The sequence below is a fragment of the Lasioglossum baleicum genome, chromosome 6 (assembly GCF_051020765.1).
Source record: "Lasioglossum baleicum chromosome 6, iyLasBale1, whole genome shotgun sequence".
Taxonomy (NCBI): domain Eukaryota; kingdom Metazoa; phylum Arthropoda; class Insecta; order Hymenoptera; family Halictidae; genus Lasioglossum; species Lasioglossum baleicum.
This window is the reverse complement of record NC_134934.1, coordinates 16909585-16936090: the sequence shown is the minus strand read 5'-3', so window position 1 is coordinate 16936090 and position 26506 is coordinate 16909585. Positions and strand designations below refer to the sequence as shown.

General features: G+C 35.8%; 1 protein-coding gene across 2 annotated transcripts; it reads left to right on the top strand.

Moving 5' to 3' along the window:
• The first annotated feature begins 10680 nt into the window (after positions 1-10680).
• Positions 10681-26158, top strand: Ptip (PAX transcription activation domain interacting protein). Of its 2 annotated transcripts, none has more exons than XM_076425819.1 (9): positions 10681-10951; positions 12385-12569; positions 12678-15079; positions 17250-17694; positions 19201-19385; positions 19494-19735; positions 21518-21787; positions 24563-24767; positions 25188-26158. In XM_076425819.1, the coding sequence occupies exons 1-9, from the start codon at positions 10856-10858 to the stop codon at positions 25253-25255; spliced, it is 4098 nt and encodes a 1365-aa protein (XP_076281934.1). In that variant the 5' UTR covers positions 10681-10855; the 3' UTR covers positions 25256-26158. The 2 variants fall into 2 exon arrangements, with proteins under 2 accessions (XP_076281934.1, XP_076281935.1); XM_076425820.1 differs by lacking the exon at positions 10681-10951 and adding an exon at positions 10959-11193.
• The last annotated feature ends 348 nt before the right edge of the window (positions 26159-26506 follow it).

Genomic DNA, 26506 nt, shown 5'->3' with positions numbered 1-26506 from the left:
TGCAAAATATTTCTGAATGTGACACGACCTCTATCGGTAAAAGTACATTTGTTCAGTTATATTGAACATTGATCACATGCTGCTGAGTTGCCGTTTCTCTCTTGCAGTTTATCGATCATTTCGTATTGAGCATCACTTTAAAGGACCGAATTCGAAATAGATCAACACCTCCCGCAAATTAGTTTCATGAAATTGAAAATTCCCCATCTCACGACTGTACACTAGAGCAAACCTTAACTATACTTGGTCGGAGATGAATTTTTTAATTATTTCGGAATACCTATCAGTGTTGTGTCATTGAATAAACAAAATAATCTGCACGAAAACTGAAATTTAAATTGTAGATTTTTGTAATTCGTTTTTTCTCAATTGTGCTATGTACAGGGTGGTTCACCAGATATTACCACCTCAATTTTCGTCATTATATAACTTTCAACATATTTAATTTTCACCAATGAACCATTAGTATTTTGCTGACTTGTTCTACACCAAAAGTTTGTGCATTCACTTTGATATACAGATTTAATTTTGAAAATCGCTTTTATTCAACCTAGTTGTAGTTTTAATCAAATTTAGATTAGTAACAGCAATAAGTCGACAGACCCCGGTTGTGGGGTTAGTTGACATATCTGATGGGGTTAGTTGACTTAAGGATGTAGATCTGCTTTCGAGCAAGAGCGTGGTGGCACACTCACACACCGCTAGACAGATATACGTACACAGAATTGCGGAAAATGAAGATTTTGTGCATCAATTGTAAGAAACAGAAGCCAAGTAAAATATTCTTTAATAATTTATAGGAACTGAAACATACATATAGTACACACACATTTTAGTGTCTTTAAACTCACTTCATCCGTTCACCATTTGAAATTGTACCTACCCATTTTTGTTACAAATGCATAAAATCCGCAATCTAGGACTAGTACATGGTACAATCGAGAATAACAAGTTGCAAACATATACATTTTTTTCAAATTCGATGTGACGCGTCTTCTCACCATGTCTAAGTTTGCACAGATTACTTTCTCATCCATTGACACAATCCTACGGAATGTTAAAAAGAAATGCAGTGGTCAAAAAATACGATCTACCCTACCGTAGACAGTGTCTCATGACCCCTGATATAACTGAAAACAGTGCGATTTCTTATTCAGAAATAACCTGCTCTCTTTAGAAGGGTAAGGTTTTGGGCAAGGAATTGGCATGGAATTGCGCCTGATGATTTCCCCCACTCAAATACCGAGTCTAATGCCGATACAGATGAGTGGGAATTTGTAGACAAGTTTTTCCGACAAATCCAGGACAAATCAAGGGCAGATTGCTTATTGGGTTTCTTCCACTCGAGTAAAACGTACGTTATTTTTTTTACATGAATGTAGCACACAAACTACGTTTCATTTCAAATATATCTGTATAAAAAATTGCCTGTTAAATGTCTATTCACGGACCGAACAATCTTTAAATACAAAAATGCAAATACTCGTATTTTATTGTCATCGTTGCTATGTTCAAGAAATACTTTAACGGATGTTACGATCAAAGAAAAGAAGCTAGTAGATTTTTACAAATGGTTTACGTTACTAAATTGCCTTAAAGATAGAAATGCTATATGAATGGAAAGTACAAGATATGTTTCATAGACTTCTACAAGGTTGGGTAAGTGAACGCATTGTTAAAATGTTTTCTTAAAGAGTAAACCTTGTGCAAAATATTACCATATCTGACTCACTCCTGAATGGTAAATCGGACGTTTTTCTGTTATATTATAGATTATGAGACACACCTTATAAGAATAATATTACCTCACAAGATATTGCCTGTATAAAATAAATTACAAATATTTTTCACCAAATATATTGTTCCAATCACATTACTTGATAAAGAATACGTTCTTTACCCTAAGAAACTAAACAAATATTTCAGACATTATGCCTGTTCCCTGCTCTGGTATATTGAATTTGAATCCGACATCAGATTTTCTCTATCGCATCACGTTTTCAATAGATTTTAAGAAAGATTTCAAGTGACATGAAATCAAGTTTGGAGCAACATATCATACACTTTAGAATAATCCATCGTATTCAGAAATTAAACAATCAATCGGTACATTGAGTTACTACCCAGTCAGCCAAAACCGCCTCGAGCAAATTTTGATGAAAGTTTGTAATTCTACTTTGGGAGAAAAACGCGGCCATTTTGGTGCCAAGACCTTGGTTGGAGCAGAATTTGGTCCCTACCCTGACAACCAAAAATTTCATTTCTGACGAGCGTCTGCGCGCGCATTAGTGACTTGTTCTGCCGTCCGTTGGCGCAGGGCTTTTGGCCATGGGCAGAACGAAGGCAGAATGCTGGCGGATGGACCCTGAATCTGCCTTTGTTTAAGAGGGCAGCACGGTCGCACTGATGTGGCAAATGCCGCTACAGGGCAGCACCGTCGCGTCAAAAAAGATTCTAGTTATTTACTAGTTACTAGAATCTTACTAGATCTTGGATCGGAAAAATGGGTTTGCGCCCTGACGTTTTTTGTCCTTATTTGAGCAAATTTTGGGCTGGGCTCATTCTAATTAGTCAAAAAAGTCTTTTGGAGACAGAAAAATGCATTGAAATCTGCGGGTGTTTTTCTAGATTTTTTCTCTACTTTCGGCCCTCATATTATTAGATATAAACATAATCTTGTTAAAATCATGACCAGAGCGCGCTGCATCTAACCTTCCCCTTTAGAATGAGCCTCAACAAGTCACTAATGCGCGCACAGACGCTCGTCAGAAATCGAGCTAATCTTGCCTTGAGCAGCTTGAAGCGTAGCTTCGACCGTATTCTGCCCGTTCTCCGCCCTAGGGTACGCCCACAGTGGACCCGTTTTCGTCCGATTTGGCCGATGTTCGACGCATCTGTCTCTTTTTTCAAGCGTGCGAGAAAGAGACACAACGTCGGACGTCGGCCGAAACGGGTCCACTGTGCGCGTACCCCTAGGCGGGGTCTGCTCGTGGCAGGCCTGGTGGTCAGGGTATTTGCTATGTATTTTCCGTCCAAAACTTGTCAACGAATGGGAAACAGATGGATCGCAATTTGAATGCAAAGTCTGCAGGCGAAGTTCGATGGTAAATCGAAGGCAAAAGCAGGCAGATCCTGCCCTCGTGTAGAGGGCAGGTCGGTAGCACTAATATGGCAGACCTAGTCTTGCTATAAGAGTAAATACCTGACAAAATCGGAGTAAACCTCGCTGTAGAAAGGGAAACAGAATTTTATTTAAACTTCTCAATTATGTAATCTTAAGTTTCGTGTATCTTCAAGAATTTAATTATTTACAAATCTTAAAATAATGACGATTTTGCCCGACATTTACTCTTAGAGCAAGGTTAGGTCCAATCTTGGTGCGACCGGCCATGACCGGACTTGGTCATGGACAGTGATGCCGAAATCGTGGTACTGTGGTACTAAGCCGTGGTACGAGACCCCCCCACTATGACCTACCGTTGCCCCTACTGGCCTTCTCCAACTCGCTCGCGCGCTACACTCACCAACGTACCTCTCCTATCCGATAGGAGTATCCGTTGGTGAGTGTAGCGCGCGAGCGAGTTGGAGAAGGCCAGTAGGGGCAACGGTAGGTCATAGTGGGGGGGTCTCGTACCACGGCTTAGTACCACAGTACCACGATTTCGGCATCACTGGTCATGGAAACACATGGGTCCCAATTTGTAGTCAAGTTTTGGTGGCAAGTTCGTAGCAACTCGAGAACAGATTGTTTACTGGGTAATATTATGAAATTGTTCATATTTATAAAATTGATAATTTCACCAACTCTCTGCTAATATTTCATGATATATATATGTATATATATACAGGGTGTCTCAAAATTATTACCTTAGTTTAATGAAATGAGAGGTTCCCGAGATCATTTCAAACGACATTTTCCTTTACGAAAATGTCGTCCAATAAGTAGCTATTAACGAAAAACACGGACCAATCAGAGCGTCGCGCGTCGCGTCGGTGGCACGCCGTGATGCCACAACGAACAAGAGTTTCTCGATTATGTGAATCCTCTCCGATTTCGACGAGCTTTGGATATGTTGTCAAGACCATGATTCTGAACAACATTTCCCAAATTTACAGTTTCTGTCGGTCGGCTTTAGTTTACGATATTATTGTAAAAACTTGTAATTGTAAATCGATCGATGTATTATACTATTTCCTATTCGATGTCGATGAGCTTTATTTCAAAGGAAAAAGATATTTAAAACATCGAATTTATAAGATATTTCAAGGTCGTCGAACCTGCACGCGTCTAGCTCGCGCTCTCATTCCGTGTTTTTCGTTAATAACTCGGTAACGAAGCCGCGGACGACATTTTTTCAAAGGAAAATGTCGCTTGAAATGATCTCAGGAACCTCCATTTCCGGGTCCGCAGGGAATTGTGAGACACCCTGTATACGTTGTAACCAATAAAAATGTCCTATCACGTTCTCTATGTTTCTCCTCTACTTTGTTTCTCAAACTAAAAGATATTTCCTACTTCTATCTGACAATGAAACTGCTCCATTGTTGCTTGTTACTATGAAATTAATTTATAGACGATTTCTATTATAAGAGGGCATCTTTCAGAAAATTTTGTAATTGAGATAAAAAGTTTGCATTCAATTTAATTTTAAATTACACGGTCTTACAAATTTCAATTTTTTTGGGGGGATTTCGATTCTTACTATGCAATTCTTATAGACTTTTTTGCGCTGATTTCGAATCTGTCCTTAATTTTTCTCCTAGACGCACAGTTTTTGAGAAATTTGAGTTTGAAAAAATGACATTTTTCAACTTTGAACAAATATTGTGATGTTATTATAAAAGATATTGAATTAATCTTTACAGCAAAAGATTCCTTAGACTTTCCCGAATACAGCGATATCCAATATTAATACATTATGATTGTTTAAACATGATTAAAAAAACATGTCACAAAAAACTCTGTAATAATTGCATAATGAGAATCGAAATCCTTTTTGGCTGTTGGACAGTGTTATTTATGTGTAACAGTGACGAGTACTATTTGTTTTCATTGTTTAATCGAGGCAAACATTTCGAACAGTAATTTTCATTATTTTGAAGAAGAAATAAATGTTACTCACTTCAAAAAGAAAATCGTCCAACGAAAACGAAATTTGAAAACCTGGATGTGATAAATAAATTCTGATTTTAAGTTTGGATTCGGTATACATATTAAAGTACAGCAATACCTGTTTTTATTTGAGTAAGAATGTTTTGGCGACTAACAATAATATTCTTCCGTGGCGTTATAAATCTTTAGTTGGAACTTATAACGCATTATTTATTGTTCCTAATTATTTAGCAACGTTTCAAATTATAATGTCTCGACACGTGGTTGAAAATAATCAAAATTGAGATTTCTCCGTAAAATAATTTTCTCATGGTCACAGAACTTTTGAAGCAAGAAAGGGAATAAAACTTCGTTACAGTTAAGAGATTCATCTTCACACTTTATATTACGAAGCTCATGAAAAGCATATTTGCTCCTCTTCCATTCTTGGTACAGTAATGTCCCATTCTAAGTCCGGCGGAGGAGATCGCTCTGTGTCACTTCGCCTAGCCATTCCACTGAGGAGCATACCCCGCGAGGGGCCAAGAAGCTCGAGTAGTGTTCCTTCTCGAGAAATGTAATCGGTTATTTCTCATTTCTCGAGAAATTTAAATCTAGGAAAATTCTTATGAATCTCATTTATTTTATAACATATTTTCGGAAATGAACGAATATATACAACAACAAATCAGAATAACTTTTATATGAATGGACCAAACAACTTCAATTTCTCTGTAAGGCTAGAAGAATTAGTTTAGTAAATGACGTGTAATAAATAAGTTGGAAAAATGCATTTGGTCAGAATTGTGAAAAACAATAGTAAAAATTGATTTTTACAACTTGTTTAGCTGGCCCAATAACGAAAATTTAAAAAATGTCTTTTGTCAACTGGTATAAATTATATACGCTCTGAAATTTCATTGAAATTGGTTAATTGGTTTACGAATTATAAACGATCAAAAGTGGTAAAAAGGCCGAAAATCTTGAAAAATTGCAATTTTTAACACTTTTGATCGTTTATAATTCGCAAACTAATTAACTAATTTCAATGAAATTTTCAGAGCGTATATAATTTATACCAGTTGACCAGACACACCTTTTGAATTTTCGTTATTGGCCTAGCTAAAAAAGTTGTAAAAATCAATTTTTACTATTGTCCTTCACAATTCCGCCCTAATGCATTTTTTCAACATATTTTTTACACATCATTTGCTAAACTAATTCTTCTAGCCTTACTGGACTAGTCCATTACTAGTCCATTCATAAAAAAGTTGTTCTGATTTAAAGTGTGTGGAATCAGTTATGCTCCTTATTACTGTATGTCCTATCATCAGTCGAAATATGCTACATTTTAATGTAGGTACTTAAATATCTCTGTTGCTTGTGATTATACGAAACAATGTCAGAGGAAAAATTTACACTGTTCAATAAGGTGAATATAATGGCAAAATAAAAATTTTTTGGAAATCATATTTTGAAATTTCAAGGTCATTGTTATTTTTATTTAAAGGAGGTCATATAATTATTCTATATTGCTATTCAGAAAAAAAGGCAAATCCAACGATGTGCCATGTTCCATAGTTAAGGTGAATTTCACAATTTTCGAAATTTTCAATTTAAGTGCGCCACGTTATCCTTTTATCCGATCGATCTCTCAAACTTTGCACAAATTTTTTTCTCGCCTAAAGGAACAATACTGGATAGTTGCGTGCATTGTATCTCGATAAAAATTTTTCTCCAAGTATAGCTTAGGTCCACCCTAATGTACACATTGGACAGGAATAAACATTGAGTTAATGTTTTCTGCGCTTTCGATAAATATTATCAACGATATTCCAAATATCATATGTTTTCCAATATTTTGTTATTTTATTAAAAATTCTCGAGAAATATAGTCTTATTTCTCATTTCTCGAGAAATGAAAAATGTTGAGAAATCAGGAACACTAAGCTCGAGCTGCTTCGGTCGCCGAGTAGTGTAAACATGCCGCGTAATCTGATATCGGATCGTGTATGTCGGTGTGAACCACGTAATCCACCGTGTGAATTACAAAATTTCTTCATTTTTCATTATTTTCTCATTGGACTTTCACCAACTGATTTGTGGCATTTTTCTTGTTAAAATGACACTAAACATGATATAATTTCGTGTATGGAGTAACTTTAGGACATAGAAGAGGATAGCGAGCGAAAATGAAAGAGAAACAGCGACCGCGACGGTCGGCAAAAATTCAAAACACATTGTAGCGTTTAACTTTCATCTTATACAATCTTTCTCAAGACATTTGTCACATTTTTCCGATTAAAATGAGTCGTTGAAAAATTAATTTAATTTAAATAATTAATTTAATTTGCAAAATTCTAGTCTAATTCTTTGAGAACATAATTTTCGAGATGTAACGTTGGTCGCGCGGTTCGTGTTTACATGCGGTCCTTTTTTACGTTCGGCGTGGTCGATGAAGCCACAAAAAAATAGTGTCCTGTTCCGATCTATGTCACAACACAGAATCTAGAATTGACTTAGAATAGGACATTACTGTATTACAAACAACGCATTATATAGTTATCCTCTTAGTTCAATAAACATTACTTATTTTATTGCAGTTTTGTTCGATTTATAACATTATTGTTCAAGTTTAACATCCGATAGAATTGAATATCGTCTTAAGAGCACTTTTAAAATCTCCTTTTCTTTTGAATTAATATTTCACTTGAATTGTAAATAATCACAGGTGCCTGAGAGGATATTATACTTGGAATATGTAAAATTAAAACTTAAGCACCCACTTAAATATGTAATTGTGTACACGAGACGGACATTAAACTAAATTATAAAATTAAGCTTTCATTCCATACCAGACGTCAATAAGAAATTTATTGAATCACCAGGTACCAATGAATCTATCATCAGTTGTAGCAACTAGTGTTAATTATTGTTACGATTTTTTGTTTATAGAGCTAGCCTGTCTATATTACTGAACACCCCTTAAAATCTTGGTTAATAAGATTGAAATAATTATGAATTTGTTCTTACAAAACGATACGCTCACACACACACACACACACACACACGTATCTACATACACGACACATGCATTTGCACATACACAGACACATATATTGATGTACATACAAATTTACAAACGATTAGTTTTAATTTTACAATAATCAAAGTTCAACTTAACGACTCTGCAAACTGTTTGAAGGTCTAAAATTTGCGCAACTCTTAATTTTTCGTTCCCACCCCAGTTCTTTAAATTGCTGAAAAGATGAACCACAGATGAATATTCGATACTACGAAGGAATGAATAACATAATTTTCGAAAATATGTATATATACACACACAAGTCGACAAATGTTAATGGGGGAATATACATATGACGTATACTGACCAGACCAAGCTCAATATTTCTAGAGTCTTTACAAAATGAATAAATCTGTTAAGTGACAAATGACTACTAAATAAGAAAGGAATTCTATGAAGATCTTGTACATACTAGCTTATAATTTATTTATCTATGAACGAAAGGAACAGAGTGAATGTTAATTTAAAGAATGATTAAATAAAATAGAAAATGTATGGTTATGATATATTCGAACGATTGAGTATGAAAAAGAGAGAGAGAGAGAGATGTACGAAAAGGAAGATAGCTAGGAAGAGAGGAGAGGATGAGAGCGAGAGTGACAGAGAAATTGCGCAAGTTCGAACAAAACGAAGAAATAGAAAAGATTAAACAATGCGTAACAGTTTCGATGGACTATACAGCGAAAAGCATTTTAGACGCTGACATGTACCTATTCCGCGAATGAAGAAGAGTATACAATAAAGTAAACAATGTTTTCAAGTGTTGCGTTGTGTTTCAATCACCCGACATACCGCTAACTAAGCTTAATTTCTTAACTATCTTATACAACAGAAAAAGTCGCGCGATCTAGCTCCCTGAGGATCTCCACGATCCCCGTCCCTTCGCCTACTTTTTCTACTACGGGGGGACATCCCTGCAAGGGGTCGAGAAGCTCGAGCTGCTTCGATCGCCGAGCGCGGTCCGTGTTTACATGTTGTCCTTTTCTACGTTCGGCATCCTTTGTACTTTCGGCGCGGACGGCGCGATCATAAAAAAAATAATTTCCCTACACGATCTCTGTCCCTGCTCAGAACAGGCGATGGGAGTTAGACCGCGACTTTACTGAAGCAGGTAATGTGTGTGACGAAAACTTTAAATATATACTCTTTATTTCATTTAGTAGTACTTGTACACTCCTCAAAAGAATTAAGGGATCACTTGTGCGAACCCGAAAAATTGTTCCCACTTTACGTGATAATAACTCCGTCAAAAGTTGCCGTACCGATATCGTTAAACAATGGTTTGAAAGCCTGAAACCTCTAGTTTCAGATGCTCTGTTTCAAATCGTTGCTATGTTGGTTTTTTTACAAAGTTATAGCGAGATGAAGAAAACATTGACGGTTAACAAAAATTTTGTGCAACTTTGGAACATCACACGGGGAGCAACAAATTTTTTTGATAAATCGCGTTAATATCATTTGGAAGGGCTATCTTTCCTGTGTAAATTGTGTGGTTGTTGAATATTGTGCGATTTTATTTATTCGAATTATTCAACATTGAAGTAAATATGGGCTTTTTAACTTTAACTGGCTCCAGAAAGCGAAAAAATTATCGTATAATCTTGTGCAAAAAAGCAGTAGAAAGAGTTTCTACAGCGGCTGCCTGACATCTCTGAATACTAAAGATACGTCTTTCAGGCGATTTTTTATACGTCTTTACAAGGCATCTTTAAGATGTCAAATGGACTTGTGAGAGACGTCTTCAAGACGCACAATTTTGTAACAAAGACCTGTTAAAGACGTACTAAGACGTGCTAAATACGTGAAAACGACGTGCCAAAGACGTAGCAGACGACTGTCAGACATACTTACGTCTTGCGGCTGGCAACTTTCAGACGTCTGTGGGATGTCTTTGTGCTATCTGGGTAAGGAGTATGTATCTCCAAATTTTTTTCAGATTTTTTAAATATTATAATAATAAAAAAATAAAGTCTGGAAATGGAAGATCCAATTCGCCATCCATGTTAGTGAAAAGTACCATTGCCGACGAAGAGTTAATCTAACAACTAATAAGTCTACACTTCTTGTAAGTAGTTAATTATATTAAAATAATATATTAAATTAATTAAATCTTTAAACGTCAAAATGGTGCTCGTTTTTAACTTCTCAACGCTGTGTTATCCTTGAAGTACACTTTAGATTTAATGAAATTCCATAAAAATAAATATATTACCTAACTACTTCATCAGGAAAATTTGTCTGTAAAATTATATAAATACATAGTTACCCGTTAAATTGAATAAACGGATTTTGAAATAAAATCACAGATATTAAACTTCTTATGGATATGATTTATCTATTTCTTTTAACTTGAATATGATAAAAATTTTCTTTTAGCTTCGAAAAATTAAACTAAAATAAAATATCTAGCAAATTCTATCTCACAGTTACGTTGCTCTGTTATACTTGAATATTTGGACGTTCAAATCAGGCGCACTTGATATCGCCGATATATATCGAACGTAACGTGCGGTCGTTCGACTCCGATGTAGCTACATAACCTTACGATCATAATAATAACAAAAGCGTCACGGCTGAGTTTTGTTATCGAATATCATATACAGTTTCAAAGTGATTTTAGAAAACGTGCCGCTTTTTTGTGATGTGGGTAACGTGATTTTGTTTACAATTTGACAAGGATGGGCGATATAAGGGCCGGCCTCGAAGAATTAAAATTCGATGGTGCCCTGTTCGCCGATGTTAAATACTACGTCAGTGGCGAAGGTGATCCCAAGGTATGCCATTTCACTGATTCCCGCGTTTTTCCATTACCTTTCATGTAATGCCCTTAATCTGGCGATATTGTTATCGATGCACTGCGACTGTTCGAAAATTGTGAATTATTCTCGGTTACCTTAAACCAATCACAATACGCGCGGTAGAGGTTATAAAATGGAGTCAATTTTAACAGATTGCAACATTCTATGGACATGATACGAAATTTTTGAAAAGTCCGATTTCTATCACTTATGTTCTCGTACGTAATACGTTTCTGTATCGAATAAATAAAAGTTTAGTAATCTTAGCCATTATTGCATGAATCCATCAACCAAAATATGAGACATATACATATCATTATTAACATAACTATTGTAACATATTGTCATAATTTATTGACTATTAAAAAGTAAACAATTAATTGTATTCATAACACTTATAACATACATCATTATTTTTGAAAGCAAACTCATATTTATAGGTGTATCAATGTCTACAATTAATAACTATGTGAAAATCATTCCTAAGACCAGCATTTTTTAATTCGGTAAAGCTGCCGATGATGTGGCTTCTCACCAATTTCGATGACCTCGACATATGTTATAAAACTCGACAGTTTATATAACTATTTCCTTTGAAATAGTTGGCGGTCAGCTTTAGTGGTCGACTTTGATCGACAATCTGTTAATTCATTAACGTAGAGTCAAATCACAGATTTCTTTAATACGTAAGAGCCTATAGTAGATTATGTGTTTTGTATATGTATATAATAAATAACTTATCTCCAGAAATTGAACTTTTCTTTCTCTAAAACTATTACAATCAGCCAATTATTAACCCTCGTACAGCTTGTCAAATCTAACTGTGTGGCTGAATGTCCCCCGCAAGGGGAAATCTCCCCGCTGCGCAATGGTAGGTAGGCGGAATCTCGGAACTGATCGTCACCTGTTAAACGATGCACGTGGCGACAGTTCAGTTAAAAAGTAAAGTGACACAAGTGTATTCACACAAACATATAAACAGTTGTTTTGTATGTTTACTGCTGTAAGAAATAATGGATAACACGCACTTTTGACGAGATGTGTACCTTACCGTTCATACGTTGCATCCTTCTCTCGTCGAGTGTGGTCTTTGTTTTTGTCTGCACATTCCTAAGTTTTGGTCAACCACACAGCTAGATTTGACAAGCTGTACAAACCGAATTTTCGTAGGGTGAACCTCTCTTACTCGAAGACTTCGATAAGTCAAAACCTCTATAACCCCAAGATTTTAATTCTTCCCTTGAGATTCAAATTATCGAGGTTCTACTGTACCTCGTAAACTAAAGCTGACTGTCAAAAGCTTTAAAGAGAAATCTTGTTCAGAATGATGACCTCGACAAGACATCTAAAACTCATTCAAATTGGAGGGAGCCCACATTATTGGCAACTTTACCTTTAATTCTTTACAGATATTAAATTTACTACAAGAAAGTGGCGCAGAAAGATCAAATTATTTCAGTGATTTCGTTACACATCTAATAGCAGGCTATGATGCGTTGGAAAATGATATTTCCGCTGCGAAGGATATTTATGAGATACCAGCAGTTACACAAAACTGGATTTTATATTCTGTTAAATGTAACAAACTTCTACCGTATCCTTAATCATTGTTTTAATAATTACTAGAATAATTGTATGAATAATTATTAACACTAGCTATAGTTCAAAGTAATTAATTTCCTTAGCGGTACCATTGATCTAGGCCACACTATTTTTCACCCGAAGATGCACAATTGTTTTCGAATGTACGAGCATGTTTGTCTCAGGTAAGCCGTGCGGATAGCAAAAGTCTATGGGCAATGATCACATTACAAGGTGGTAAATGTCAATTACGTTTAGACCAGTATTGCACTCATTTAATTACTGGAAGGGCTGCTGGTCTTAAATATGAAACTGCCACACGGCATCCTATGCAAATTGTAACCCCAGATTGGGTAACGGAATGCTGTAGAAAAGGAACTATTATAAGTGAAGTGGAATATCACCCTAGACTTTTAGTATATCCGAATAGTTCCACAGCTATGATTACTGGTTTTATGGATGAAGATACAGATAACAATATTACGCAGGAAGAACAAGATAGAACTAAAGCTATGTTGGAACAACTTAAACAACGTATGCCTTGGAATCAACCAAGTCCACCTGTAGCTTCCAGTGCATCGCATAATGTCATTACTAATAACGCAACTATTGCAACCCTTCCTTTCTCGACGAATGGGCAAAATACTGTTAGTACGCAGCAGCTACATCTTTCACGCCCAACTGCTACAACAAGTATATCGAATGCTTCCACAATCGTGTCTTCTGTATCCGATCAAAATGTTACTCAAACTGGCTGGTTACCTCAAGCGTCTCAACAAAATAATGTACCTCAAATGAAATCTGTGCCACAAATACAACAACCCGAAGTACCACCTCAACAGCAGCAGCAACAACAACAAATGAATATGCAGCATACGATACTACAACAGCAACAGATGTCGCAGCAGCTTACGCAGCATCCGCAATTACAACAACCAAATTACACTCAACAACAGCTTTTGAACCAGCAACCATCACCTCAATTAACACCACAGACGCAATTAATAGGAGCGCAACAACCACTAATGTCACAACAACCACAGCAGATGACTGCGCAAATACCTCAACATCAATTGTCGTCTCCGCAGCAGCTGTTGACGCAACAACAGAAACAGTTGAGTCAACAGCAGATACTTTCGCAACAACAATTAAGTCAACAACAACACATAACACAACAGCAGCAAATTACACCTCAACAACAGCTGGTCCAACAACAACAAGTGCAATTAACATCGCAGCAACAGCAAATTCCTACACCGCCTCAACAGATCGGAGCGCATCAGCTGAATCAGCAGCAAGCTCCGCCACAACAGTTGACCACTGAACAAAGACAAATAATATTATTACACCAGCAGCAGCAACAAAAGATCCAGCAAATTTCGCAACAGTTGCAACAATCAGCGCCTCAAAGTTCTCAACAGTTTGTTATAAGGGACGGTCAGTTGCAACAACAGCCTCCAAATCAGCCATTAATGGGACCAAATCAACAAAGTTTTATTGTACAAAGAGATTCGCAGTGGCAACAGCAACAATATCATTTACAATTACAAAGACAGCAGCAGCAACAAATTGGTGCTCAAAGACCGAGTGGACAATGGGCCCAACAACCACCTCAACAACCAAGACAGTTGATCCAATTGGATGCCCAAACCCATCAACAATTGCAACAAATGGATCCGCAACAGAGAGCCCAATTTATACAGAAGATACAGAAACAGAAGAACCTATTGTTACAAAGGCAGATGCAGAATCGCCAAGCGCAACAAGGAGCCCATATCGCGGTTATTAGGAGTCCCGGTAAACCGGTGCAGCCAGGCGGTTTGCAGTGGGTTCAGCAGCCAAGACCACAAATGATAGGGCCTCAAATAGCGCAGACACCTGGTCAGAAACCAGTACACACGGGCGTTCAACCACCAGCTTTAACGCCTATCAATTCTTCCAACCAAGTTATCGTACAAACCGGACAAAACGTGCAAGGTCCCCAAGCTGCCCAGCCTGGTCAGACGTTCCAACAAGGCCAGCCCTTAACTCCACAACATATAGCACAGTTACACATGCAGAAACAGCAAATGGCGAGACTGCAACAGTTGCAACACCTGCAGCAGCAACAGCAGCAGCAGCAACAACAGCAACAACAGCAGCAGCAGCAACAACAGCAGCAGCAACAGAATGTGCAGCAGGAACCACCTCTCACATCTTTGCCCAACAATGTTCAAATTTCGCCGGACCAACAGTTAGTTGTCAATGCGAAAACGAAAACCGCATTGGCAAATATGTTGACGAATAGATTGCAAGGTAGCGCGACCGAGGGTAGTGCAGCTGGTCAGCTAAGATTAATGACCGCCCAACACAGGCCACCACCTCCGCCGTCTCAGGACCCACAACTCCTTGCGGCTTACCAGCGGAGAACCGTGGCGAACATTACGAATGGAGCACCACCCGGGGCTCCGATAAAGATGCAGTACGCCCCGGTGATGCCGCAGGCGAAAGCTCAGTTCTACGGACACAATCCAAATCTAAAACGTATGCTTTTTTTTTATTATTTTGCAAATTCCTAATTACGACACTCTGAATGGTTCATGTACATAATCCTTTGCACTCTATTTACAAAGCAATGCGGAACCAACGTCTCATTTTCCACTTGCCCAATTGGGATCGCATACAAACCAGTTTCGAATAGCTCGCATAGAAAAATAACGAGGGGAGGATCTATTAAGTCTATAGAACTTGCCCGAAAGATGAATAAGATAAAGAATTTGTATATTTTTGTAGTAGAATCAGGAAAGTTACCCTTGATTTCATTGTTGACAAACTTTCTAATAAAATACGTTAATTGGGTAGGAGTTTATCGAGATATACAAAGCGATCTCAAACTAAGCTGTAATTTTGTTCGAACTACAAATGAGAATGGAATGGAATACTAATGGAAAAATTTGCATAATACGATAAGGCTTATCCTTCCATGACATGATCTTCCCGGAAATATAATTACACGATCTCCTTGAAGAAAACTGTAATTTTTATTATCGTATGAAGTATTTCATTCGGGATTAGTCTGATTCTATTATTGTTAATGATTTACACACATTTAGGAACATTGATGGCAATTATCAATTACATTTAAGAAATATTCTGTAAAATTATATTGAATTCAGTAGTTTTTATTACCACCCGAAAGTATATGTATAATTTGAACGATTAGTCCTTGAAAATTTTCGAAAAAATGATAGGGATATAGATATTTAAAGAGGCAAACACACACACACCACACTATTCTAAAATAAAATATTATAAATTATATTTATAATAGTAATATTGACATAATACGTCTGAAATTTCATCTAAATGAAGGATGCAAAATATTCCTTTAAAATAGACGAATAAAATTACAACTCGTAGCCAATTTTGAACATTTCTATGAGAATTGTCGAGTTTGACGTGTAAAAAGAGTAAATAATGCAAAGAAATCTTCTAACGAACTGAATTTAACTGTTTCCACGTAACGCAACCTTCTAACTTCTTACACGCGTATTTTGGTCATTAACTAAAATATAAATGAAAAATTCAATAACTAGTAAGAGCAATATCATACTTATAGAATTTAATAATTTTTAGAAAGTAGTTGTACCTGCCTACAATATCTGCCATTCGAGTATTTATAAGCAGAATAAAACTTCAGTGCAATTAGTTTTCTTTGTATTTATACAGAATCATCGCTTTTATCGCTCACGGACAGTTTCGAGAAATATCTATTTTTCGTGACTACCTAGATATTTGTAGCCCTACAAATAATTTTTTTCTATCATAACTATACATGTAAACACTCATAAAAACGCAAGTCATCCCGTAAAATTAGTGTCCAAAGTTTTGTTTCCTTTTGTTTCCTCTTGTTTCTTTTATTAGTGTTTCGTATTTGTCACCAGTGTCATTTGGGAAGATTACATTATTGTTTCTGTGGGAGTACAAGTAATATTACAGCAATCATAATTATTATTCATATCTGTGAGTTTCTGTTAGATGTGTACTACTCAAACAATCTTCACTTCAGAACATATAGATAAATATGCATTGAAATCGATCATTTCATGCATATTGTATGAGCACATTCGCTACCAGCGACCACACATGTATGACGATCATCATGTTGTATTTCACCTAAAAAAGACGTCAAATTAATGTGACATTTTTTGTCACATCATTTCTGTTTCTATTTGATTCGAGAACATTACGTTCGTTTTAAAATAGAACGCTGGTAGCCAACATGTTAACCCTTTGCCGTATTTTAACGAGCCACACTCGCCATGAAGATTTAGAACAAAGTCTAATATATGAATGTTACGCCTTTCTTTTTAACTGAAATAAAATTTGATTCGTTTGCAATAAAATCTTATTTCGGTTAAAAAGAAAGGCGTAACATTCATATTTGTTAGAATTTGCATTAAAATACTTTAATGTTAATTCTTTTCTCTTCTACAACAGTTTTGGGATAAATAATCCCTCTAACTGTAAAGAAAATCATACGGCAAGATTAATAATACGGGACTAATGAAATTGAATGAGTAATTGAACGTCTCCCATTACAATACACAATCAGCTGGAACTAGTGCGTCGTTCTTTGCTGCTTCCTCTTCCGTTGTCCCCAATATCGATGTCCCAATTTTCGGAAATTAAGTTTCGTTACTTTTGCTTTCAGTGCCACCAGATCTATTTTTGCTAGGCTGTATCTTTGTTATCGTTGAATACGACGTGCAACGTCCGAACGATGTATCAATATGGAAGCAAGTTATTGAAAGACACGGCGGTGAGGTCGAACCCCAATACTGCACCCGGGCCACCCACGTGCTTGCTATCACGCAGAAACATCCGACAGTGGTGCAGGCGCTACGCGAAGGAAAACGTTGTGTTAGTGCTCACTGGCTGTCCGACGTTGTCAATAAACAGCAAGTACTACCGCCTTGGCACGCGTTACATTTCCCAACGCCATTCAGCTTGACAGAACTTCCGTGCGGGAAACAAATAGTGTCGTTGTCTGGATTTGAAGGGGAGGAACGCGTCAAAGTCAAGTATATGCTGGAAGCATTGGGATCGAAAGTTACCAATTACTTTACCAGGCACAACACTCTACTCGTTTGCAGACGGTAACGTTCAGACTCTTTATTATACGTACAGTAGCGGACAAAAGTTTAAGACCGCTCTAAAGAAAACGATAACTTTTTTAATATTGTACTATACGATTTGAACTTTTTTGGGAAGCTAGAGCAATTAGTTTACTAAAGGATGTGAAAAGAAATTTTTTCAAAAATTGTAATTGATCGGAATTGTTGAAAAAATACTAAAAGTTGAATTTTTAACTCGGCGTTCGTAAGGTGAGGTCTCACAGACCCCAGGAAAAAATATATTGTGTTGTAGAAATAAATACCTTTTTCATAAATATAAGATTTGCCTAAGAGGCTTGTAATTTATCAGAGTAAAAACGCAGATCCACGAAATTAAATTTTTATTATTCAAAAATACTTAACAACTGTCACGCGTTGTTACAATGTTACAATCAATCTAAAATCTCTGAGGTCTGTGAGACCCCACCTAACTAACGCCGGGTTAACTTTTTTATGTGGGCCTATATTGAAAATTTAAAAAATACGTTTTGTAGATCTGTGTCATTTAAACATATTCTGAAAATTTCGTGAAAATCTGTCGACGTTGCAATGAGCTACAAACGTTTAAAGATGGTCAAAATTGCAGATTTTCACGATTTATTGCCGAAAATTATTTCGGTCTGGGCAAGTATTCCAGAGTACCTACGTTATGTTCCATTATAAATCAGAGAACTTTTAGCTTCGATAACTTCCTAACGAATAAGTTTAGGGCATAAGTATGTTAGTACTTTTATGTAGAGCACAACAAACTGCATCGATTGGTGCAGTCAAAAATGTAGGTTTCCATTAAAAAAAAAAAAGTGATGTTGCATTTTTCTGATGCACCGATGCACAAAAGTGCATAAAATTAGTTGTGTACACCGTCTGATGCCATTCAACCTTTTCTTATAGCATTTTCCTCTATTCCCGACCGTTTAGGAGGTACAGCTTGTTCCAGTTGTGTGGGACACCCTGTATAGAAAAGTTAGAAAACACGTTTCATAGATCTATATCGTTTAAAGATGGTAAAAATTCCAGTTTTTCGCGATTTCTACATCTTTCAATGTATGTCGTTTTTTACAAAACGTATTTTTTAAATTTTCTATACAAGCCCACGTTAAAAAGTTGTGAAATGCAACTTTTAGTGTTTTCTGTACAGTTCCAACCAATTGCAATTTTTGAAAAAATTTCTTTTCACAACGTGTAGTAAACTAATTGCTCTAACTTTTCAAAAAAGTTCGAATCGTATAGTCCAATATTAGAAAAGTTATCGTGTTTTTTTTTTTGGAAGCGTCCAAATATTAATGGGAGACATTTTGAGAGTTATTTTGAAACAAAGGGAGGAGAATTCACCCAGAAAACTTTGATAGCTAGTAGCAATGAAAGAGCAATAGGAAACCAATGAATTTATATTCATTGAAGCATGCGTAACAAATAGTAGAAATCGTGTTCATACAAATGGTCGCAGTGTACGTAACTCTTCACATTCCAACGCTTATATTATTCCAGACCCGACGGTCAGAAATATAAAAAGGCTCGGGAATGGCAGACTGGAGTAGTAAATGCGCAATGGTTGACGGACTTACTATGCGGGCAAATGAATGTCCTGCATCAAACCGAAAATCCAAAATATCAACAGTACAGTCTCAGCAATCCGTTCAGATTGGATTATTCTCTAGTGCCTCATTTAATGGGTATCGTGAACATCGCTGATTATGTTCTTTTACAATAACGAATTCTAGCTCTTTCCATTTGTCGCTTCTTCCACATTTGTAGCATTATCTAAAATATGTCCTTTTCAGCTGCGTGGAAAATGCCAATAAACATTACTCAAGAGTCTTATGATAAAGTGAAACAGGTTGGTCAGGGTCCAAATTCGATAAGAAAGTATAAAAAACCGCGGCTAGACGGCCCGTTGCTGAACAAAGATCCACATTTGTTAGGCTTGGATGAGCCCATAGTTGTCATTAATCCCGATCCTCCGTCTCCAGATAAGCAACCGAGGATATTATTTTCTGGTATTAATCCTAGAAAACATGCAAAGGTAACGTGAATATAACTACATTACGGATGTTCGCACATAATCGCACTTTTGCAAACTAATTGATGCAGACTGTCATTAAACAATAGTATTAGGCCTGCCGAGAAAAACTGTTCATTTTTTAAAGTTCAACCTCTATGATTGAAGTCACAAAATGTAGATAAAAAATGGTTATTATATCCACCAAGAAAATTTTCGTCGTATAAACTGCTTGAGCATAATAAATTTGTTGAACTTGATTTCTGAAAGTGATTGAATTTTCCAGCAGGCTTGATACAGTAGTGCACGGTTAAATTTACATAAGGTCAACATGGTTTACATAAGTCATCCACACTCAACGGCTTGAGCTTATTCTCGAGAATTTCTCGAGAAATTTTTTAACTGGTTATTTCTCATATCTCGAGAAATTACAGTATTTCTCGAGAAATTTAAATCTAGGAAAATTCTTATGAATCTCATTTATTTTATGACATATTTTCGGAAATGAATAAATACATACAACAACAAATCAGAATAACTTTTTTGTTCATTTCCGAAAATATGTTATAAAATAAATGAGATTCATAAGAATTTTCCTAGATTTAAATTTCTCGAGAAGGAACACTACTTCGAAGAATTAACCCTTTGCACTTAGAGCTATTTTAACCCGAAAATTAAACATTTCTTCCGACCTAGAATAATTCCATTTTATATGATTTTTTTCATCTTATGGATACGAAATTAATATAATACCGCATACACTATTTAAATGTTAAATAGTGTAAACAATATTTTAAATAATGGTATAGCAATTTTTAGTGGTGACTCTGAGTCACCGCTGAAGTGCTAAGTAGATTTAACCATGCACTAATGCATTAATGACATAATAGCAGTAAGAATTTTATAACTTAACTGTTTCGGTTAACTAAATAAAAGTTCAATTAAGTCTGCTAAAACAGCCGAAACAGAACTGCTCTTTAGAAATGTTTCTTACTTCACAATGCTAAAATATGAAGTCGCATTTTTCGGTTGTTCTTGTCCACTTCGATCGTAAAATTGAGCCTGAGATAATATTTTATTGTTACACAAGTAATACTTTCTGCCATTCAACTTGGTTCCATAGATATTTTTTATAACATTGTTTGTTTCATAAATGTTTTAAATTTTATATTACAAATACAGCCACCTTACTGTGCTCACTAATTTAAGGGACTAGGCTACCGTAAAATTATCAAATTTTCGAACTTTTTTGGTTTCGATCATAGTTCGCAGTATCAAGCATAGTTACAATTCACTTTGGAGTAAACTCCTGTAGGTGCTCGTGCGCAGAGTGATTTAAACTTGAAACACGTTTATCTCGAAACTTATAAATTATTGCTCTGACTTCTAAATTATTGCTTATAAACGAGGTGAGAGATTTCTCGCAAAAAAACAAAACTTCTTTTCCGCAAAATGTTGCCATTCGGTGAATTTAACAATAATTAAAAAATGGCTTGATTAATACTAAATAATACTAAATACTAATATATATTAATACTAAATAATAAATTAAGTAATATTGAAGTATAATTAGTGGAACAATTTTGCGTTTTGGATTCGGATAATCTAAAATCCAGGTTGACGATTTATAAGATTTATAATTTATAAGATGCAAAAATAGTATAAGAAACCGCAACATAATTGAATATGTAGTTCTCTTTTTGCAATCAACATCCAAAAATTGCCTGCCTCTTCGGGCCATTACAGTAGTCTAACTCTTCAAGAGATTCATAAACAATTTCTAATGATATACTATTTTCCCAACAGAGAATTCGGGAATTAGGTGGTGCAATGGCTGCCAGTTGGCGGGATGCTACACATCTCGTGATGTCAACACCAATAAGAACTGTAAAATTTTTGTGTTGTCTGTCACGTTGTAAATATATTGTCACGTTACAGTGGTTAGTCGATTGTTTCACAAGAAACACATTCTTAGATGAAAGTGGATACCTGCTTGGCGATTCAGAATTCGAGAAGAGTTTTAATTTTAGTATTGAAAAGGCTCTAGCAAGCCCTAACCGAGGAACAGTACTTAAGGTGATTGTTTTATTTTACTCATCTATTTATTGTATTGGAAGAAATTCGAACATTTCAATATCTTTTTGCACATTTTTCAATCTACTACTTTGAAATCAACATTAGATTAAACCACTTATCGTACCTAATATAATTAACTAATAATTTATACGGTCTGCTAAAGAATTAGAGCTCAGGTAGAACGTTTGCAGTCCTGTATTTTGATCCAGATCTCGTCATCCAAGAGTTACATTCAAAAAATTCATATTTCTAACTGGTCACGTTTGATAACTTTACATCGTCAATTTTACAAATTTTTCTAGTCGTGTATTTAACGTGTCATTGCTAACATATTTTTAATTGATTGTACACTACTATCCACGATATCAATCGTGACAAGAAAAAGACATTTTATGTCATTCTACGACAAAGTCATTGTCATTATGATGTACTAGGTGTATAATAATTATATTTCACGATTACCATAGCGAGATTCTATATCTCCTGATTAGTGGAGATCTGTTTGAAAAATGGACCTCAAAATTGACCTTGACCCTTTTCTCAAAGTGTCTCAAAGTTAACCGTTATCTTGAAAAACAACTTTAAAGTCTCGTAAACTATTTTATTCCATATGTCTACAAGATGATCCAAAATGGTATACACGTGCAGGGGATCATTCTACATTAAAAAATAAATCGAAAATACAGAATAAATTGTTTTCAGTTGGCGCATCGTTATCGAGAAATTAGAGTCTGATGCGTCTGTTCATGACCTACTAATTCTACTTCTTAAAGTGCAACAAAAATATAATATAATAAAACGGAAAATATACAAGATTGGAGACAAAAATAGAGAATATACAGAAAGCTGAGAATAGTTGGTGTGTAATCGCGACGCTCGCGAAGACACAGAATTGAAACAAGGTTAAGGTGATAAGTCGATGGAGAGTTTATCAATCAAGAGCTTGATGCTAGACCAAAGCGCGTGAACAATGACAAGATGTACGTAAAACGAGAGCTCTGGTGCTAAGAGTGTTACTGCGAATCAGAACAAAAACGAGAACAAACCAAGACGGACGACTAGCGCAGTCCTCTTTATATTCTGGTGGGCCATCGGTTTCGGAAGGAATAAGGAGTGGGGATTTTGTAATACAAACGATGGGATCGCACCAACCTTTGTTAGGGCAACGATCTAACAAACGGTACTGCGAGGGAGATAAAGGAAATAGGCAACGGATTTGACATAGGGGTCATTCCATGCCAAATCGATCACTTTTTGCAGGCACCATCGTCGATTTTGTTCTAAATGAAATATGTTGCAGTCCATGTGAAATTAGGGGGGGTTTAAGTCATCATTTTGCCGGTTTCGAATTTTTTTTAGAAATGGCAGGCTTTCAAAGTTTTCAATTTTTGCCGACTTTGGCGAAAACGGGCCTCGCTTACGAATTTTTATCTCAGGAACTGTTTGTCCGATTGAGCTACATTTTTTCTTGTTTTATTCGGAAAGGATTGGGCTATTACAAAATAATTTTCTCAACCTCGACAATCAACTTTATAATGTCGAAAAATTTAAACAAATTCTTTTTTGGTTTCTATGGTTCTCACACGTACATGAAAACCGTGATGTTGACTAGTATTCCATCTGGCGGCGACCAGAGAACTAACCTCTATCTATCACACCTTTCCGAGAGAAGTCCGAACACCTTTATAATACACCGTGCGCCTCACCGATGACTTATACACGAAACGTAAAGAGATCGTTGATTTTTAAACGTGGTATTTCAACGATTTCGGTTTTCATCCATGTCGGTATTATTCCGGTTTCGGTACAGCCTCTTGGCATAATGCCGGTATGAAAATTTTACCTGTATTAAGTCCCTGCTTTAAAGATGTTTTTCAAGAGAACGGTTGTTTGCAACCTATGGTTCCTTTCCCAGTAAGCAAAATGCTCGATTTTTGATGGGCATCTACGCGCACATAAGTGCGCTTTCTGCTGGCAGAAAGACCGGGCATCTACTCGAGTACAATGCTGGCCGTTCGGTCCTGGATTCAGCCCAGCAGATGGACTCGATTTCTGCTCAAGGTTGCCTGGCTGACTGGGTTGAGACTTTTGTTCCTCGCAATGAGTACTATACGATGCAATATAAAAATGTTGGCCTTGAGAAAAAGGGGTCAAGGTCCATTTTGCGGTCTATTCTTTTCATTCAGAGGTATAGGATCCCGCTATGGCAGTTGTAATGTGTATATTATTTTTATCCACCCTGTACATATTGTGGGAACATCTTTTTCGAATAACGAATAGTTCGAAAAATAATTGCATGATGAAATTAAAATGAGACACTCTACATAGATGTACATTGGCATGCAAGATTAAAAGATCAAAAAGTTGTTTGAACTTGACCAAACAAAATCGTACACCGACCATCGAGGGGTCATTTCAAAGGTGAAACTCCAGTCTCCAGATCTATGTTGATTTTATTAATTGAAAACACTTTTTAACGTCTGTACGAACGTTTGAATTTGCAAAATTTTCGAAACAAAAATGTATGTTCACTTTCTAATCCGTTGCATAGTATAAAATAGTTTATTGAAGAGAACTAATTCGAACTTTAAAATGAGACCAGAACGAATATTCTACGACGTTTTATCATGAAGTTACAACACTTTGAACGCGAGAAATTCTTGAACGAAAATTTAGTGATCCTTTAATTTTGCACACCGCTGTATTTTCATGGTGACAAAGACATTTCACGTCGCTGAATCTCGACTTTCTGTGAAAATTCGTTTTGTTTAACAGGGTAAAATATTTTATGTTACACCAAGTGTAATACCATCGCCATCGGCGATCGCAGAAATTATCGAGAGTGCGGGTGGAGCAATGGAGAAAACGCGCAGATCCCTCGCGCAAATCCAGGAAATGAATAGTAATAAATTAACTTATATCATTGTTACTCACGAAAATGATCTGCATCTTCTTTCCGATGTGTTACGTGCAAATATCAGTAAGTGCTTATTCACTGTCCTTTAATCATTATTTAAATATCTGTATTATAATTTAATGTTTTACTGATAATAAGTACAAATGGTGACACATACTTTGTTATCATTGGACTGCGAATCTTTATGTATTTATAGCAAAATTGAGTCGATGAAATTGAAAATTTAAAAAATTGAAGATTTCAATATATGATTTCTCCTCTATTATAATCATTAAGGGAAGAAACAACATTCTCAATTTAGTTTTAATTTTTTGCAATTGATGCAGACATATTACATATCACTACATTTTGTCCAAATATATTAACTTTGTCAGAGATATACACTCTTGTAGGACATGCTGTGAATGTTGAAAGACCTTCTGATCGCATGTTACGTTTACAGCAAAAGGAAATTGATTGATATATATGTTTGTAACGTTGTAGGTGTGTTCAGCGCAGAGATCGTGTTTGGGGCAGTCGCACGACAATACTTCCAAGCAGATCAAGTATAAATACAGTGCAGTACACAATATACTGCATTTTAATCACAGACGTGGTCTTACTAATTCTCCAGTGAGCCATTTTAGAGATGAAAAATTTTTGCTTACCTTCTTCAATGGGACAATAAAGAACATAATTTTATGATACAGGAGGAACTACTTTCACTGATACATTCCAAACCTTTCCTTTTATGCTATTTTTGGGAAACATGTACTTTGCAACGTTCTTGAACAAAATTTTATATGATTCATCTTAACACAGTGGCGCACGTGTAATACGCATTGTGCGAGTTCTATGGAAATGCTGGAATTCTACGAAGAGGATTGAGGAGAATTATATTTTTGTATAGAGGGACACATAATGAAGTATCGAATGATAAAATCAGACAAAAATAGTCTATTTTGTGGCTAAATTAACGTCAGAAATCATAAAAAGTATCACTTTCTTTTTTCTTTAGAAAATTTGTTTTTTTCTTAACGTGTATTACATGCTTAATTAAAGTCCTATTTTAATATATTCTGTTTAATGAAGTGAATTTAATCGAACATTCTCATGTGTTGTACATGTTTCATTTTGTTTCCCTCTAGACTGTAGACCAAACATCGTTTGCAAGAACAATTGTGTTGCATCTTTTATTCCCCTCGAGGCATTCTAGTCTCTCCAAATAACTTAAACACATTGGGTATTATGTATCACTCAATACAATTAAGGTGTATTGTTTTAATTACCATTTTGTAGTTGCTTTTTGCACAACGACGCTTTTTATCGCATATATAAGTCTATTCTACGTATATTAGTTTATATTGTTGTACACTTATTTTCTTCATTTTCTTCGCTTGTCTTATACATATATACATATGAAAAATGATTTATGTGTAAGAGTGTATTATGACAAATAAATAGAACTATGAAACCTCTTGTGTTATCTTATTGATTACAAAACATTGTTACTTTTAAATTTTACTTTTTTTGCAAGTATGTTACGTACAGTGACTCCCACTAATATCACTGTCCAACAGCCAAAAAGTATTTCGATTCCCACTATGCGATTCTTGTAGAGTTTCCGCGCTGATTCCGAATCTGGTTTTAATTTTTTTCCTATACGTCCAGTTTTTGAGAAAATGGAGTTTAAAAAAAAGACATTTTTCAACTTAAGACAAATATTGCGATGTTATTATAAAAGATATTGAATTGTTCTTTACAGCAAAAGATTCTGTAGACTTTCCCGAATACAGTGATATCCAATATTAATACATTATGAT

Excerpts from the sequence above, each read along its gene's own strand:
- Ptip (XM_076425819.1), top strand. The coding sequence starts at position 10,856 with ATGGGCGATATAAGGGCCGGCCTCGAAGAATTAAAATTCGATGGTGCC. Across the intron at positions 19,386-19,493 it reads TCTAGTGCCTCATTTAATGG|CTGCGTGGAAAATGCCAATA; the intron begins GTATCGTGAACA and ends TGTCCTTTTCAG. Across the intron at positions 19,736-21,517 it reads ATCCTAGAAAACATGCAAAG|AGAATTCGGGAATTAGGTGG; the intron begins GTAACGTGAATA and ends TTTTCCCAACAG.